The following is a 19,005-nucleotide window of genomic DNA, read 5'->3' as shown; positions in this document are numbered from 1 at the left end:
AGGACAATGATAAACATTGCTTGAGTAGCACTGAGTCGCAAAGTGCTGAGACACAAGAACCTCATGTCACCCAGTATTTCTCTCATTTGAAGAAAGGTTCGGGAAGCCCAGTATCTGGTATTTTGAAGACCTGGTAACTGAGTGATACACACTTCTCAAAATTACTCACCTTACACAGTGGCTTCCTCAAATCTGATGATGTAAATGTCAACCAGCTCCTAGTCAGAGAAAAACCTTACAGAGCTAAACTAGCCAATGCGGTCATTTAGCCTCTCTTGTAGCTGGGGTGCATGGGCATCTCAGGGCGTGAAAGCCAAATCCTCCTGAAGATGTGGTATGCCCTGGAGTGAAGCAGGGCCAGAGCAGAGAGGGAAAGAGGCCAGGAGTGGGCACGTTTTCCGTGGAACCGGAGGAGCAGGTGTAGACAGGAGTGTGGAGTTACATCTTGTCTGCGTGAGGTCGAGGGCCAGTCCCTAACAAATAGAGGGCCCCTTAAAATAGATGAAGGCAGACAGCTTGAGGAGCTAGAGATAGAGCAGCCTGGGTCCTTAACTGCTCAGTGAAGATGGTGCAGAGGAAGCTGACTGAAGCTAAACACAAGGAGACCCAGCCACAAATAGAGAGCTTGCATCATGTTGGAGGACCAGTATTCCCACCTGGAAGGGCATTCAATGCCAGAACACTCCTCCCTGGGGCATCTTTGTCCCTAGCCTGCAATTACACAGCTCCTGGAAATCTGACAAACTCCTTTCTCTGACTCTATCTGTAACTCAGTCCTTCAGCATGCAAAGAGTTGAAATAATGAAACTGCCCCCAGGTAAATCAGGTTGCAGGCCCCTGCAGTGCCATTGAAATCTCCTGCTTGGTTCTCAGCATTGCTTGGGAAATGTCTTTCCTTCCTTTACACTTCCAATTCTTATGATTCTTGTCTTCAAAGAATAAAGAAAACAAGTCCAAGCTTCCTAAGAAGCATGTCTTGAGGAAAACACTACAGGAGGGGCCCTGTGCCCTCATGGCCTGTGCAGTGGGGATGGAATCCCCTTCCTTTAGCCCTTCATGCATTATAAGAGAACTCTCTGCATCACAAAGCACTTAAGGTATGAAGTGAAACAACCGGGAGCAGCAGGAAATCAAATTTCTGGGTAAATGGCCATGGAAAACCCTCCTCTCCATGTCTCAGTATTCCTGCAGGTACCACCCCCCACCCTGGGTTCTGCCACATGACCCACGTTTGCCTCATTGGTGCCAGATTGGAGCTCAGGGATCCTTCCTAACACTCTGACCCAGGCTGGAACCCTGAGAATCTCCTAGGAGGTCTTCCTGCTGTTACTGGAGGAACGGCCCTGGGGTTCTTGTCTTCAGAAAGGCAGAACTCAGGCATGAGACGGAGAGCAGAGTGACAAGGCTGTATTAGGTACACAGCATCCATCAGGACAGAAGGGACAGAGAGCGAGCGCCCATTCTCTCGAATGGGGGGGGGGGGCAGAGCGAGGTTACATGGTTGAGTGGAGAGAATACACCTGGGCAGGCCAGGCAGGCGGCTCAGCACAAAGGAAAGAGCTAAGCTCCCTGTCTGTTTGGACTCCCTAGGTTTTTTTTTCTTTTCTTTTCTTTTTTTTTTTTAACTTTAATTTAATGAATATAAATTTCCAGGGTACAGCTTATGGATTACAGTGGCTTCCCCCTCCCATAACTTCCCTCCCACCCGCAACCCTCCCCTCTCCCGCTCCCTCTCCCCTTCCATTCGCATCAAGATTCATTTTCAATTCTCTTTATATACAGAAGATCAATTTAGTATAAAGATTTCAACAGTTTGCACCCACATAGAAACACAAAGTGAAACATACTGTTTGAGTACTAGTTATAGCATTAAATCACAATGTACAGCACATTAAGGACAGAGATCCCACATGAGGAGCAAGTGCACAGTGGCTCCTGTTGTTGACCCAACAAATTGACACTCTAGTTTATGGCGCCAGTAACCACCCTAGGCTGTCATCATGAGTTGCCAAGGCTATGGAATCCTTCCAAGTTCGCCGACTCTGATCATATTTAGACAAGGACATAAAAGACAGAGTGAGGATAGTAACCAATGATCCTAAGAGTGGCATTAACCAGGTTTGAACAATTATACAGCATTAAGTGGGGAAGAGGACCATCAGTACACACAGGTTGGGAGTAGAGCCATTGGAGGTAGAGTAGAGGTTATTATTACAAAGGAATGAGGCCCAAGTGCGCTAGACATGGTCTAGAACAAAGGACAGAGTCATTATTAGAGGAGCTAAGAAAGGTGCTGGCTAAGCTACAATTAAGTTTTCTGATTGAGAGGCAAATAGAACCTGACAGAAGGGGCTTGATAATAATCTGGTGGGCTTTAGGCCTTGTAAAGCAAGCTCTGTTAAAGCAATGTGTTAAAGTAATCTATTATGTTCTCTTGATGTCTGTTAAATTCTAATTGTTCAAAAACAGCTGAATTTTTATTAAGAGCTATGGGTTATTTAAATATCTGCTTATTTTCAAAGATTTGAATAATCACCTTGTAACAATGATCAAATTTGGTCTATGTTATGTCATGATTTTAAGGAATCTTATTTCAACCAGATATTTTGGATTTTGAGCCTTCTTGGCATTCTTGACAGGCATTCAAAAAATCAAAGTTTCAAACAATCTGGTCTCTAAAATTTCCAGTAAATCCTGGACTTTGGTTTTTCCAGTTTGGGCCCAACTGAAAAAATCGAAGGACCTATGTCTCTCATCTTATAGAGACACCAACTAATCAGTCTATTTGGATTATATTAGAAGGACTGTCAAGATGTGATGTGGTACCAGACTTTAAGTTTCTATAATGGAAAATGCTATTAATACAAATGTTTGAGAATTAAAAAGTCTAATGATCTTGTGTTACTAGACATGATAGTTATCTTAATGAGAAAGCCCCAGAGGCCTAAAGGGTTAAATACTTGTAAAATCCTACAGGTGCTTTCAAAAATACTGTGAAGTAAGCAAGTGCCTCTTGTTGGTTGATGAGTTTATAATTTTAAACATGGCAACTTAAAGTCTTTTGTCATCCACAGTTATATATGATTTGCTGCTCATAAAACTAAAGTGTTGTTGGTTCTGTGTTTAGCTGTCCTCCTATAGGTTCCTATGGACTTTTTCCAGCCACTTCTATTGTATTCAGTACTTTGGGATGGCTCTGTAAACAGATGAAGCCAATAATGTATTAACAGTACCAACTGAGAGAAAGTATGGTTAACTGAGGTTACTAAAAACAAAAAGCAATTCAAATCAATTGGCAATCTACAAAAAGAGTTAAAGATTTTAAAAGCTATTATTAAAATTGCTATATTGGTCTATTATGCTATGTTATATGTGTGTACATATTGTATGTCCACATGGGGAAATTTTATTAAGAGTTTTATTTTAAATGGCTTATAGATAAGATTGTCCATAAATTTAAGCTGCTAAAATCAATCAAAGATACATTTTGATTTGTGTGACCTGAATCTGTGTATCATATGTTTTAAACTTGTTGGTAGAAAGAAACTAAAAACATTTTATATGGTTGTGCTTAGGTTTACTGGTTAAACAAACTACACCATGTTAGATATTTAAGAGGTGTTTTCAAATACATGATTCTTAAAATTTATAGAAGGCATTGGACCTTCTGGTAAATGTTTTCTTAAGTTGTTATCTAATGGTTGAAATGGTTTGCTAAGTATTCATGTAATATTGCTATTGTCAGCAAGCGATCTAGGACTTGCTCCCTCATTTCTCTATTCTAAGCCCAACTTGTTCTTTCATTTCTCTATTCTCTTCAAGGTAGGAAACTAATTCTATTATGGAGGAATCTGTATGATGCACAATTTAATCTTTAGACCTTATAAAAGAGATGGCTAACATTTTTCTATAATAGCATAGCCAAAATAAGAACTTGAATAATAATCTCATAGCTAGATTAACTTCGCCATCAGCGAAGTATACAGTAAGTAGAAAAAACCTCCCTTTCAGACCAAAGGGAAAGAAAGTTTTTAAGTGAGAATATAATTTTCTTCATAGGCATTGTCTACCTTAGAAAAACTACTACAGAACATGCCTGTGACTATAGACTTGTAGTTCAGGCCACCGAAGATTAGAGATGGGACTTGGGTACTCCCTTGACTTGCATTCTCTGGTCTGCTTTAACACAAACCAGGAGGAAAAGAAAGCTCGGCATCAGAAGCAAGGGGTGGCAGGCCTATTAATGGCTGATCTGTACAGTGATCTTCCCTCAAGGAGACCCAACAGGCCAGTCCACTGCAGTGGCTTTCAATGTGGTAAGCCTGGGCTTCAGCAGAAGTCAGCTTGTGAAGAGCCCTGGCAGCTCTGCCAAGAGTTGGATCACTGGAAATGGACCTGCCCTGGAGTCGAAGGATGCCCAGGTCAGAGCCACAGATCTTATTGGCTCTAAGCTGAAAAGCCCTTCACTCAGCCCAACTTCCAAAGTGACCACTGCAGCTGAGGGGATGGCCAAGTAGGGTCAGCAACATTGCGGGCAGAACTGTAAATTTCCTGTTAGAGATGCCCCCTGCCTTTACCTGGCCAGCTCTCCTCCCAGGCCAGCCAAGTAATGAAAGTCAACAGAGTGCCTTCCCCCAGGGGGTTCTCACCTCCCTTAGGATATACCCCATGTGAAGAGATAGATAGGTCTGGACTCCCTAGGTTTTTAAGGGAGTCTGTTTACCCACCCACCCCCCCTTCAGGACAAAGGATGGGGAGTCCTGGCAGAAGAGTTTGTTGGGTGAAAGTTAGCAAATTCCTCCCCAGATCTGCTGGCTCCTGGGCAGAGTAGGGGAGCTTCCCTTAGGGCATCTGAGAAGGTTTTATTGTGCCATGTTATCAGGTCAGGTAAGGCCTTTGGTCCTGAGGAGAGAATTCTCCTGGGAGCTTTCCTTGGGGGAAGGGCTGGGACCACTTGGGAGGTTATCCGGTTCTGAGCTGGACTTTGAAGTGCAAGATGCTGGGCTTCTGGAGCTTCCTCAGTAGTTGCTGGGCTTCAGGCCTGTCTCCACACACAGGCTCAATTTCTGACTTGCAACCTAACACTGCTGCAATGTTTCTCCCTACAGCCCACCCTCTGCTAGAGCACACTCTCTGCTTGCAGGACATGATCGTTCTTTCATTTGCTTAGAACTTCAGCAGCTGCTCTCTGCAATTTGGGTGAAGGTCCAACATTGGCACAGAGCATCCTGACCCGGCCCCCTGAGTTTTCATTCTTGCCTTCTCTGCCCATCACTAACACTCCCCAGCCTTCTGAACTCACTGCTCCTGCTCTGTGCAGTGGTGCCTGCTCTTCTTCCTGTCTGGAAGGCTCGCCATGTGGATTTTTCTGTGTCTAAATCATACTTTTGCTCAAATGGAACCTCCCAGAGGTTGAATGCCACACAAGTGTAGCCATACATCTATTTCTTTCTTTTTTTTTAAGATTTATGTATTTATTTGAAAGGCAGAGTTACAGCGAAGCTGAGCCAATTCAAAGCCAGGATCCAGGAGGTTCTTCCAGGTCTCCCATGTGTGTGCAGGGTCCCAAGGACTTGGGCCAACTTCTGCAGCTTTCCCAGGCCACAGCAGAGAGCTGAATGTGAAGTGGAGCAACCAGTCCTTGTAACAGTGCCCACATGGGATGCCAGGACCATAGGCAGCAGCTTTACCCACTGTGCTACAGCGCCGGCCCCCATAAACCTATTTTCAATGTTCTGGTATGTTGTTGTATGTCTTGTGTATATCACATTATATTATGAGCTACAGGGTTTTTTTTATTGAAGTAAAATCTACAAACAAAAAAGTACTAAATATCCAAAAACCTTGAATTTCATGAGTTTTCTCAAGCTCAGCACTGGGTGTGCAATCAGCATTCACATCAGGAAAGAGAAAACCAAGAGCTCCTGAAACCTGCTCACACATCCTCCGGCCGCCGTTCCCCCCAGGCACAAGGTAGCTCTGTTGGGTCTGCATTGATTCAGCTGTGCTGTTTATGACCTGTTTTCTTAGTGCAGCAGTGGGTGTGGTCAACCATGTAATTGTCAGTAGCATCAGAACATCCAGCTTTTCTGAGTTCATACAGCACAGCTCAGGGACTCCCTTCACCATCAGCACATTTGTGCATTTCACCTGCCACCACACCTATGGTTGACATTATACATGGATGGTCTTGCCCAAGGATGACCTCAGGGCTCTGGATACAGAGATGCCCAGCTGTGGTCACTGCTGCCACACTCAGTGTGTGGGGCATTTATGTGTTTACTTATCTGCTTGCTTTCCTCACTGGAATGCAAATTGTTTGAGTGCAAGAGCTTTGTCAGTCTTGCTCACAGGTATGAAGAATCGGTGGACACACCACTGAGTGCATGGATGAGGACGCTGAAGGGCAAAGGGTCCAATCAACCACGTCCTTGAAACCCTGCAGCCTGGTGCACTCACTCACCACTGTGCTGCTAGTGAAGTCCTCAGGGCACTTGTTCATATTGCTGGCCTCTGGAAGTACTCGTGTCTCTGAAGCCCACTGCCCTTACCCCTGAACTGGAACTCACGATGAGTGGAGACCGTGGGAGGATGAACAGGCACTATGAGGCTTTGAGAGATTGACCAGTCTACTTATGTCATGACCGTGGTTGTGTCTGGTACCTGCATGAGCTCCTCACATATCAATCGTGAGAACCAACATGGTCTGTTCCTTCTTGTCTCCTCTCAGTTCATGGGCCGACAGCAGCATCCCCTGGCCAGTGCAGCCTCCATTTTGAAGGCATTGGACATGTTTGAAAAGCATTTCCCTATGTTCCCACCCCAAGGCCCTGCAGGTTTCTCCAAAGCTCTAGAAACACCTGCTCACCCCCGCCATGGCATACCACGCTCTCACATTGGTTTCTCTGGGCCGTGCTCCTTGCTCTCATACATCATTTTTGACTTATCTGACAAATAGTTTTCACTCATGCATTGCAAACAAAACTCAGATGCTCTGTTTGACTGAAAACAACAAGCACAGAATGGTTTTACTGACTCTGATGGCTGTTTGAGAGAACTGTGCCTAGTGACTCTGCCCCTACCACACTGGCAGAGCATGGGAAGCAACACAACCCTCTCCCATTAAAGCTGGGCCAAAGACGGAAACAGTGGTCTTCGGCTGACCACAGAGGGGGAGCCAGGCTTCTGGGGTAGTGACCCAAGTCCCCACGCGGCCATCCTCCCTCCTGCACGTCTTGATGCAGTCCATGCCACTGAAACTTTTGTGAGACTTCTGTTCTCCAGGAGGTAGAGTTCCAGGACAAAACTTTCTAATCCTTTTTTCTGGAAATCAGCAGGCATTTGTTTTGGAGACATATGAATGGGGCAATGAAAGGAAAGGGATAAGAAACAAAGTAGAGAGGGAGAGATGTCACGAGGACGGTTTTTTTTTTTTTTTTTTTTTTTTTTTTTAGTATTAACTTTTTGAACTCCCTTTTTGAACTCTTCCTTCCTGTTTCCATGTTTGATGCTGGTGTGGTTGCTGGGACCGCAGTCCTAGTTGCTGTCTTCATGGGCAGGCACAGGCATCAGAAGGTGCCTCCTGCCACTCTTGGAGAGCCTTTTATTCTACCCAGTGCCCGCTGCAGGGCTCCCATCACGTCCTTGTTCCGCAGGCTGTAGATGAGGGGGTTCAGCAGCGGCGTGAGGATGGTGTAGAAGGCAGACAGCACCTTGTCCTGGGCTGGGGTGTGGTAAGAGCGCGGCAGCATGTAGGTGTACATGGCGGCCCCATAGAACAGTGTCACCACCATCATGTGGGACGAGCAGGTGGCAAACGCCTTCTTCCTCCCCTCCACTGAGCTCATGCGGTGTACCGTAGTCAGTATGCGGGCATAGGAAGCAATCACCACAGAGAACGGGATCAGCAGCATCAAAACGCAGCAGGCGTACATGACGGTCTCGTAGAGGGCTGTGTCCGCGCACACCAGCTTCAGGACCGCAGGCGCCTCACAGAAGAAATGGTTGATCTCTCGGGATCTGCAGAAGGGAAAACTCATGGTGATAGGGGTGAGGAGGAAGCCGTCCAGGGAGCCCCCAAACCAGGAGCCCGTTATGATCATCCAGCAGACCCTGCGGCTCAGGAGGACAGGGTATCTCAGTGGGTTGCAGATGGCGACATAACGGTCATAGGCCATGAGCCCCAGCAGGAAGAACTCGGCCCCGACAAGGGTGAGGTAGAGGAAGTGCTGGGCTGTGCACCCCACGAAGGAGATGGCCCTCTGGCCACGCAGGTGGTCCACCAGCATCTTCGGCACAATGGTGGAGATGTACATCATGTCGATGAAGGACAGGTGGCTGAGCAGGAAGTACATGGGGGTGTGGAGGCGGGGGTCAGTGTGGATCAGGAGGATCATGATCCCATTGGCTGTCAGTGCGGAGAGGAAGATGATGGAGATGATGGTGAAGAGCAGGCCTGAGGTTTCCTCACTGCCAAACAGCCCCACAAAGGTGAAGTCTGTGGAAGTCATGTTGGACCCGTCCATGACTCACAGTGGTGCTGAGGGAGTCCAGAATTTTCCAAATGACACAGTAGCATTCCAGGGAATCAGAATGACAACACAGAGATTAATGTCAGGCAGCAAACTTCTAAAAGTTGAAAGAGAACATTTGAAAATATTTTCTTGGTACGTGGGAACTGATACCTAGCAACTAGTCTATGCCACTTTTTTTTAGTAAAATAGGCCATGATTAGTCGATACTTCTTTCCACACTTTGGACAAGATGTCAGCTGCTGTGCTACAATGATGCTTGTGACAATACCTGAGCATGTGTACCTGGTAGTCGGTGGTTTGTCAGTGTGTATGTGCATGTGTGTGCTACCTTAAATGCACACATGTGTACACATGCACGTGCCACATTGGATGCATCTGCATGCATTTCTTTGTGTCAGCATCACCATCACCTTCAAAGCTCCCTTAATTTTGAATGTGGGCAGTCTCTCTGCCGTGAGCCCAGTGCATGAGTAACCTTCCCCTTGGGCCATGAGTTGCTGTCTCCATCACGAGATTTTGCTTGGTGTTAGTTCATCTCTATCGCAGACAGAATGGATGGCATGAAATGAGCTGAGCGATGGAGGCTACTCTTGCAAATTCATCTAATACGAGGCATTCACAGTTCTAGAATTTATGATGTTTATTTTTATTCATTTGAAAGGCAGAGAGAAAGGTGGATGAGAGAGAGAAGACACACCTATCTGCCAGTTCACTCCTGTAATGTCCACAATGGCTAGGACCTGGCCAGGCTGAAGCCAGGGACAAAGAACTCAGTCCAAGGCTCTCTTACATGAAGAAGAACCTAATTAGCTGAGTCATCACTTCCACCTCCCAGCGTCTGCATTAGCAGGAAGCTGGAGGTGGAACCTGCACTTAGATGCTCTGATAGAGGATGCAGGGTGAAGCTTTTGGCGTCTCAACCACTAGATCAAATACCCACCCCATCCAAGAATTTATTTTTAATAAGGAAAGTTCAATTTTAGGATATAGAGAGTTAGCATTAGAATTATGATTAGCATTAGCAGTTAGTATGATTAGCAATTGGAATACAGAGGAAATCGCAAGGTATACACATGATGAGCTGTAACCCACCTGTCAGTTTTGGAAATTGGTGCTTCGTGATTAAGAAAGAGGAGTGACTGTGGTTCATATAACTTAAAGTCATGGTAAAGAAAAAAAATCCATGGGAAACTTTCTGAAAGTGAAGGATGATGTCTTATGTGTTTAGATACTTAACATGCTCACTAGGAGATATTTAATTATGTTGGGAGCTAAACTAATCAAACGCATCTAATGATACTCTTATGTATTTGAAAAATGTGGGCATTTGAGTCAGTTGCATGATAAAAACACTATTATTGAGAATAATGGTTTTAACATTGCACAAAGCTTGCAGGAAAGGAATTTACAGGGAAGCTGGGACGTGGGTCCTCGCAAGCTGCAGAACTGGCAGTGATGTGTCTGTGATGGGTGGCCCATGAACAGGAGCAGAGTTTGGACCAGGCAGTCTCAGTCTATCCTCTGCACCCTCGCACAGTCCAGGCCTCCATGGTGGCTTCCACACAAATGCACCTGCCGTGGGATTGTGGCCAGCTTTCAGCTCTAGGCAGTCTTCAGTGAGATTACTGGACGTTAGTCCTGACTGGGAGTGGATCCCATAAGCTATAATCATCAGTAATATGGAATTTTGGAATGGAAACTGTTTTTCGAATTTTTTTCCCTGGCTCTGAATGCTTTGTGCTAGGTTTCATGGATTTTCCTGACAACAATTCTATCATCATTTACAGCGTGCCTCGTTTCCTTCCCTTTCTGATTTTTCATTCATGGATTGCAGTAAGAACCTACGGGGAAACCCGCCTGGCCACAGGGACCCTACTGCTGGCCCCTTCCTGCATTCCAGGTTCAACTTTGATCATCTCTCAAGAGTCCAGACACGGACTGTCTCACACCACTAGAGAGCCTTCTCTGCTCTCGGCCCATGCTCAAGCCCAGGTCTTCCTTTGCCTGCCTTTTCTGTGGCCAGCGTCAACACTGGCGCTAATCCAGAGAACCCCTTTGCCTTGCAGTTTGCCTGCCTTGAAATGATCAGTGACACCTACTGCGGGCTCCCTGGCTGTGGAGTGGTGCGGTGAGAGGGCCTGCAGCACAGAGTCTCCCCTGGGTGCACATTGCTCACCTTGCTCTGGTTTAGTCCACGTGAAAACAGCCAGAGAATGTTCCAAACAATTCTGTGCCTGGATTCAAGAAGCTGCTTCTGAAACGCTATGGTAGGCGCACAGTAAAATAAATGTAGAATCAGATGAACCGGGTTCTTCTCCTGGTCGTGATGGTGATCAATTCTGTAGCACTGGATTCCCTGCAGACTCTCTGAGCCTCAGCGTCTGTTTCTGTTAGGTTGAGACAATAACACATTCAGAGCTGAGCTAAGGATTAAATAAGAAATGTGTAGTACAGGTGAAATATTTGTTTCGTATTATACATCTTTATAATACAAGGTAAAACGGTGGTGTTATATAGTCACATGTAAATTATCTCAAAACCATTGGTAAATGTGTGAGAATTCCCAGTCTGTCACTTAAGGAAGCCACACTTCTCCTGAAGTGTGTGGAGTTGAGATGTAAGTGTCTCCCGCTCAGCAGGCCTGTGAGCCCAGGGAAGCCCCATGAAGCTACAGCAGCTGGGCTCCACCCTTCCCTCCTTGACCTGCAGCAAATGGCATTTAGTGGACACTCTCAGAAAAATGTCTGTCTTGCAACTAAACTTGTAGAAACTCCAAATGTCTCTGAGGAACACGGATTTGCTTGCTCTGCAAATGGTGAGGACATAGAAAAGAAAAAGCTATTGGGTACAACAGCCATGGGTTTTAAAGCTGGCTTTCCTTCCTTCCTTCCTTCCTTCCTTCCTTCCTTCCTTCCTTCCTTCCTTCCTTCCTTCCTTCCTTCCTTCCCTCCCTCCCTCCCTCCCTCCTTCCTTCCTTCCTTCCTTCCCTCCTTCCTTCCTTCCTTCCAATTTATTTATTTATTTGAAAAGCAGAGTTACAGAGAGGCAGAGACAGAGAGAGGTCTCCCATCTGCTGGTTCATTCCCCAGATGGCTACAATGGATGGAGCTGGGCCGATCTGAAGCCAGGAGCTAGGAGTTTCTTCCAGATCTCCCACACAGGTGCAGGAGCCATCTTCTACTGCTTTCCCAGGCCATAGCAGAGAGCTGGATAGGAAGTGGAGCAACAGAGACTTGAACTGGCACCCGTATGGGATGGTGGCACTGCAGGCAGCAGCTTTACCCACTATGCCACAGCATTGGCCCCTAGAGCTGTCCTTCAGGCTTACTTAAACTGCTCATTGTTTCCTGAGACTGCGCGTCCACAGGAAGCAGCGCATGGATACCACCCTGACCTGCGCAACTTTCTCTCCTGTTCTGCCCGAGAGGCAGGTTGGGTTAGATCAGGATGGCGCCCATTTCTTCCTCCCACTCGCTACAGTCTGAAGCCAGGACACTGTCCCTGCACAGGACAGTGACGATCCCTGACGCTGTCCCTAAATCAAGTGACAGGTGTGAAGGCAGCTGTCACCTGCCTCTGCGTGGCCCAGTGCTGCCTGCACTAGCAGCTGCTCCTGCACCTTGCTCCTGGCCCTGCCCATCTGCTCAGAAGCGATTTTCTTCCCGTTAATCGTCCGACCCTCCGCAGGATGGATGTGATGGTACACTTGCTCCTCCTCTCCATGCCACACTGTGTTGCCCCGTTCCTGTCTGCTTCACCTGCAAATTTGTTGCTGAAGTCCTGGAGCCCAAGTGTTCACATGGGTGAGTCTTCACAGTGTCCATTGTAAAATGCCGCGTCTTCATTTCTCAGGTTCCTGCAGGTGCAAGGTCTTCCGTATGGAAAACACTGGGGCCAAGCCCTCTCTGCTGTTACAACAGTCTGCGTGCTGCTGACTCTGCGCCCGCGGAGACTCACAGTGGAGTTTTCACACAGGGAACTCAATCCAGCTAACACACTAGTGTGACTCTGAAACTAGATACACAGTACGTGTTCCTGAGTCTTCTCTGGGTTGCCTTTATTCTGCTCAGTATTTCAACAGATGGGCTCCTTAAGAATAGACTCAGATTGGAGGACGAACCAAAAAATTGTCAGTTTCCTCAGTCTGGGGGTGACTTGGGGCCAGGTTTCACTGCCAACCACACAGCCCTCCTGCCTGTCACAAGAACATAAGCCACAGGCAGGTCCCAGGCGAGGGCCCCGCTGTTTCCGACACAGGTTTCTGCCATGTGCGAGTCCAGGCAGAGCGCCCCTCAGGGGGGCGGTGTCCACACACCCCTTCCATCGTGATGGGGCAGCGGCTTGCAGAGTGACTGTATCTCCAGGTGGAAGGCACAGGGCCTGGGCTCATGGCCAGCCAGCTCCCAGGTCTCAGGCCAGCTCTGTATCTGCCAAGCAGGCACCTCCACTCGGTCATCAGCGTCCTTCCCTGTGAAAGGAGGGCAGCGTGCGGGCAGAGACCCGGGGATCCTGGGTGGCAGGCTGTGCTTCAGAAGCCAAGCGCCAGCTGTGCCTTAGCCTCTCCATGCCCTGCCCTACTCCTGCACAAGAATAATATGCCCTTAGATCAATCAGCAAACAACAGTAAACAGGAGCAAAGGGTTTGCTCTAATTCCACGCAGACAGGGAAGTCGGCCTTGTAAAGGAAAGAAGGCTGCTTGCCCGGGTGCCCTCGTGGTCCTCTCCCAGGCTGAGGCTCGCTGTGCCTGTGCCAGGCTCTGCAGTGACCCTGTCGTCCTGTCACCGGCGTGCACCTGTGTCGTGCAGCCCAGCAGCTGCACACAACCCTCCTTCATTTCCCTGAGGTTCAGCCTGCGTGAGTCTCGCTTGTGTCTTCTGTGAAGGGCTTCCGAAAGCTTCATGGGACACAGAATCTAAAGATACATTGATTAGGTGTAATTTTTTAAAAACAGATGTGTAGGAGAGATCTTCAAAAACTCATGAATGTGCATATAATGAAAAACCTAGGGGTGGACTTCACTTTTTTTGAGCCAAACTAAATTTACCTTGTGATTCTATTTTTCCACAAACCGTTTGCAGTATCCTAAGAGGGGATGTGAATCCACTCATATTGCTATGAAATGTTGAAGAAACTCAGTTATTTGCTCTCAAACAGATGTGTCGAGCGATGCTGCCTGGCACCTGGCCGGGAGCGCAGCCCCATCCAGACTGCCACCCGAGGAACCCCATCTGGCTCTCCTTTCCGGGTTAGGAGATGAGAGCTGGTCTGATGGTGGCAGAAGCTCCTAGGGGAGTCGCTGACTTGCTTCCTTTTAACCAAGAATTTCTCATCATTCAAACTAAACCCCAAGCTATTTAACCCAATAGTTTAAAACCTTAAAATAACTTATTCGCTTTTCCCACATCACCTTGTATCCCTCTTGTCTTGAGTCTACCGCACAGCCCGAGTGCCTGAGGCTCCAGAAACAAAGTCCCACATGACCCCTAGCAGGTGTCCAAGAATGAAGCACACATTCCTAACGTCAAAACGCATCTGAATGCCCAGAACAGTTCTTCTGTCACTCCCTGAGTGCCCACATCTGCAGGTAGCCCTTTGACTGCAGTGCTTTGATTACGAAGAGATCACCAGGCACGGCTTAGGAAAACCACAGCTTACCGCAAACCCAGGAACTTGGTGCAAGTGGAGAAGGCATGGAGAACCAACAGAGCTAAGAAGTGGAAGGGCTTTGCAGCAAGGGGAAATGGCGATGCTCAGTGAACTTACCTCCTCCTCCGCTTCATACAGAGATGGAAATGCCAACACAACCCCCAGCCATGGCCCTCCAGGAGAGCCCTCAGGGGGTGGTCACTCTGCATGCACAGGTGTTGTCCACAGTGGCCTCTGAGGACCCAGTCCTTTGGACCCTGCTGCTTGACATGGCTGAGCTATCAACTGAGGGTGGAGTCAGCACAGAGACAGACAGCAGGTTACTGGGAGCTGTTCTGTGATGTGCTTGCAGAAGGTAGAATAGTTACAACAAACTAACAAACACTGTCCCAGCTATCCCGGAACCACTGTGCATTACACAACCCATCACACAACCCTCCTTCCAGAAACGTGTGATGACACCCACCTGCCATCTCCCTGGGAAATACTCAGCAAAGAGGGACTAGCAGACATGAAAAAGGAAAAGGCAGGCAGCAGGGTCCCTGGCACAGCAGGGAGTGCACAGAGTCAGAACAGCCGGATGTAAATAGTTCACTGGGAGCTGCGCAGCACTGCTGAAAAGAGCAAGCCCCCTCCCCCAGGGGTCTCGGGAGACTTCCATGAGGCAGACGGGCCACAGCTAATGAGCAGGTGATGGATGCAAGAGAGCGCCTGACACCACAGGAGCACCCTGCTGTCCCAGGTGCTCCGTAAGAGACCTCGGCCAGCACAGCTTCCTTGGGGAAATGTGGGGACAAAGACAGGCATCCAGGGACAGCAGGAAGTAGCTCCTTTCTGCCGCACTGTCCTGCCATGACGGTGGTTTAACTGGATCATTTTGCCTGGGTATTCAGGCAACGCTTATCCCCTGGAAAAAGATGTGAAAGCTTACAAATGCTTCCCTCCCCATAAAACCAGGGAAAGTCATCAAAAGCCTCATACGGCATCTACCTTTGCAAAACTGCTTTCCACTGTGTGTGTAGGTGTGTGACGTGCTGGTGTGCTTACACACACATACACATACAACCAAAGAGACTTCACAAAGTGTGTAGGAAATGGACTTAAAAGATAAACTTAGTTTGGTGCAACACGTTCCTGAAATGCGCACATACCTGTGTCCATTCTGTGCATTCTCCATGCACTTTCTGGAATCCCTTCGTGGCTTTTCTTGGATTAGCACCAGCCATGTCACTCGCTGCGATGTGACTGACAACCTCACAGAGCCGCTCTTCTCATCGAGGCCTGTACCCAGCCCTGTGGGCCAGTCAGGGACTGCTAACTTCCTCCCCAAGATGTGTGAATTGGGGGTGGGTGCTGGCTTAGCAGGTAGGATGTCATGTGGGAGGTCCATATTCCATAACTACGCGCCTGGGTTCCAGTCTTGGCTCTGCTGCTGATCTCAGCTTTCTGATAAGGCGCATACTCTGAAGCACCCACGATGACTAGAGCTTGGGTCCCTGCTGCCCTTGTGGGAGTCCAGCATGGAGTTCCTGGCCCCTGGCTTCAGTCTGGCCCAGCCTTGTCTGTTGTGAACATTTTGGGGAGTGAATCAGCAGGTGGAAGATCTCTTTTTGTCTCTCTTTCTCTCTGTCTCTCTGCCTCACTTATATGTGTGTGTGTATATATTTGTATATATATAAATTCTTAAAAAGGATTATGATTTGTATGTAGTAGATAGATATGCATGTGTGTGGCATGTAGATATGTATTCATGTATGCATGAGGTGTGTACATGTGTGAGTGGTATATAGATATGTGTTGTGGTGTAAATATTCATGTGTGTGTGTGGTGTAAATACATATGTGTGAGCACATGCATGCTCTGGGTACCTCTCACTTTACTTTTGTTTATAATTAAATTTACCCCAAATGTTTTATTTATTATTGCTTCTGGATTTTTAAAATACTTTTCAATGTTTATTTATGGCAAATTTGAAGGCTTCTGATTTTTATATACTAATTTACTTTTTAATTTTACTGATCAACAACCTCTAATTAGTAAATAATTACTATTTAGAGTAATAACATTGCCTTTGCTTACATAGTTATTGAGTGCACAAACATAAATATTTCCATTGTTGTCTAAAATTTTGAAGTTTTCATAATATGCATTATGTTGTCTAAAATTTTCAAAGCTGTGCCAGCCACCATGCATGGGAATGGGACGTAGTGCACTGCTTGTGACTTCACCAGTGTCACACAAATGGCTTCATCACTGCACTGAGATCCATCCCAGGTTTGAGACTTGCCAGGTCTTCTGTGGACACAGACCTCACTTTTCAGCAGCTGGTTTCCACCAGAGGAAGCCACAGTCCCAAGATGTGCTCTGTGGGCTCTGGGCACTGATATTCAACTTTTCCTGCAGGCACAGTCAAGGCCGCTCACCTTCAGATTCTGTCAAAGGCCACGTCTCTCTGGGAGCTTAAAGTGAGGCTCTCAGTGCTGGGTGAGAGGGGTGATGTTTCCTGCTATCCTTGCACAGCTTTGATGATCTGAACTACATGACATTTTAGGGCATTCTTGGGGAATGGTACTTGCCATGATAGATAACAACCTTCTAAGAAAAAAATATGGAAGAAAGTATTCCACTCACTCTTGTTTATTAATTTATTTGAAAGGCACAATGACAGAGAGAGAGATTCCATTTGCTTACTCATTCCTCAAATACCTGCACCAGCTAGGGATGAGCCAGGCTGAAGCCAGGAGCCAGGAACTCCAGCTGGCCTCCCACATGGCTATCAGGAGCCCAAGTCCTTTGATGAGCATGCGCTGCCTCATAGGGTGCATTAGCAGGGAGCTGGATCCAGAGTACAGCATGGTCAAGAGAGGAGCTGGCCCTCTGAATGGCATGCTTCATCCCCTGCTCTCAGTCTGTGAAGGCTTCGCCCTGCAGTGCAGCCTCATCTCCAAAGGCTGTGTCCTCTTGGGGAGAGGGAAATCAGAGTGCAGGAAAGAGAGTACTGTCTCTCCTGCACACACAGGTGGTGCAGTATAGGTATCTCCTGTGCACGGAAGGGAGAGGAACATGGAGTGACAAGGAAGTTCTGCAATATCCCCTGTGTGAGACTGACAACCACCCGACCCATGATCTATAACACACATGAGACTGAAGGCCACCTGACCCTCATCTACAACATATGTGAGACTGACGGCCACCTGACCCATGATCGACATCATGTGTGACCACCTGACCTTCATCTACAACACACAGGAGGCTGATGGCAACCTGACCCTCATCTATAACATGCATGAGACTGACGACCACCTGACCCTCATCTTCTACAACACACAAGACTGACAAACACCTGACCCGTGATCTATAACACAAGTGAGACTGACGACCTTCTGATCCATATCTACATGTGTGAAATTGATGACCACCTGACCCTTATCTTCTACAACACACATGAGACTGACGACCACCTGACCCATGATCTACAACGCATGTGACCACCTGACCCATGATCTAAAACATGTGTTAGACTGACGTCCACCTGATCTTCATCTCCTACAATACACATGAGACTGACAACCACCTGACCCATGATCTATAACATGCGTGAGACTGATATCCACCTTACCTTCATCTTCTACAATACACATGAGACTGACAGCTAACTGACCCATGATCTACAACACATGTGAGACTGATGACAACCTGACCCTAGTCTTCTACGACATGCATGAGACTGATGACCACCTAACCCATGATCTACATATAACACATGTGAGACTGACAACCACTGATATGCAAGAATTATGCACACCAGCCTCACCTCTCCCATCCTGAAATACACATCACCAAACCTCTATACCAAGCCAATTAAACCAACAGTTACACTGCATGCCTGCCCCCTCCTTACTTTTGCCTGGTGATGGTTTCTTGTGGCTTCCTGACTGAAATACAGCATCAGAAGTTTTCCTAGTCTCTAGGAAGATGTGAACAACTTTATGTTTTATTACAGATTCAGGTTTAACTAACTAGATCATACAAAGTTCCTTCTTTCTCTCACTATCAGCATATTGCTTGTCACAACTGGTGAATCACTTTGACACGTGACTGTTAGTTAGGGTTGTGGTTCACATTAAGGTTCATACTTTCTGTTCCATGGGTCCATGAGTCGTGGAAAAGGCATCCCGTCCAGTGGCCTGCCACTTCTTGTTGTCCATGGTTGGTCTCCTGCCCTGAATCCTCCGTGTTCTGTTTGTCCATCCCTCTCTATCCCCTGACCTTAGCAACCCCAGGTCTGTTTACTGTCTCTTGGCCCCAAATAAATGATACTCAGTCATTTACAAAGAACGTCCCAGGTCTAACCTCCAGATGGAAAGCTGGCATTTCTTCCCATTGTGTACTGTTTTCCAGTGAAAATCGGTGTTATAAATGCATGTTGTTCACTATTTCTTTGGGAGAAAAGTGTTGAGATCCACCCCCAGAATTGCAAACCTTAGTAGACTAGACACAAAACTTGATGGTAGCTATGAGGCACCCATTTCTCTACAATGGTTGTTTGTCCCACAGAAAATACAACATAGTAGAACCCTGGTTTTGCATTTCTACAAAAACTCACGAGTCATTTTTCCCATGTGTGGATTTAGAAAAATACTTATTTTCCAGTTGCTAGTCTTAGAAGGGGCTATTTGGATTTTCTAAATCTGTTTCTTTATGCAAGTATTTCCTTTGAAGTCTTTTGCTTGTTTTTGTTTTATTATTCAAGAGGCATAGAGAGAGAGAACACTGATCTGCTGGTTCACCCCTCAGACGCCTAAAACCTATCCCTGACTGAAG

The 19,005-nt window shown here is 46.9% G+C and overlaps 1 protein-coding gene across 1 annotated transcript; it reads right to left on the bottom strand.

Moving 5' to 3' along the window:
• Window positions 1-7,568: 7,568 nt before the first annotated feature.
• On the bottom strand, window positions 7,569-8,644 carry LOC133758635 (olfactory receptor 2T1). The gene has a single exon (XM_062189838.1). It carries the CDS (start codon window positions 8,523-8,525, stop codon window positions 7,569-7,571), a length of 957 nt encoding a protein of 318 aa, XP_062045822.1. The 5' UTR covers window positions 8,526-8,644.
• Window positions 8,645-19,005: the final 10,361 nt, after the last annotated feature.

Source organism: Lepus europaeus, chromosome 4, assembly GCF_033115175.1.
Source record: "Lepus europaeus isolate LE1 chromosome 4, mLepTim1.pri, whole genome shotgun sequence".
Lineage (NCBI taxonomy): Eukaryota > Metazoa > Chordata > Mammalia > Lagomorpha > Leporidae > Lepus > Lepus europaeus.
This window is presented reverse-complemented; position numbering and strand designations above follow the sequence as displayed.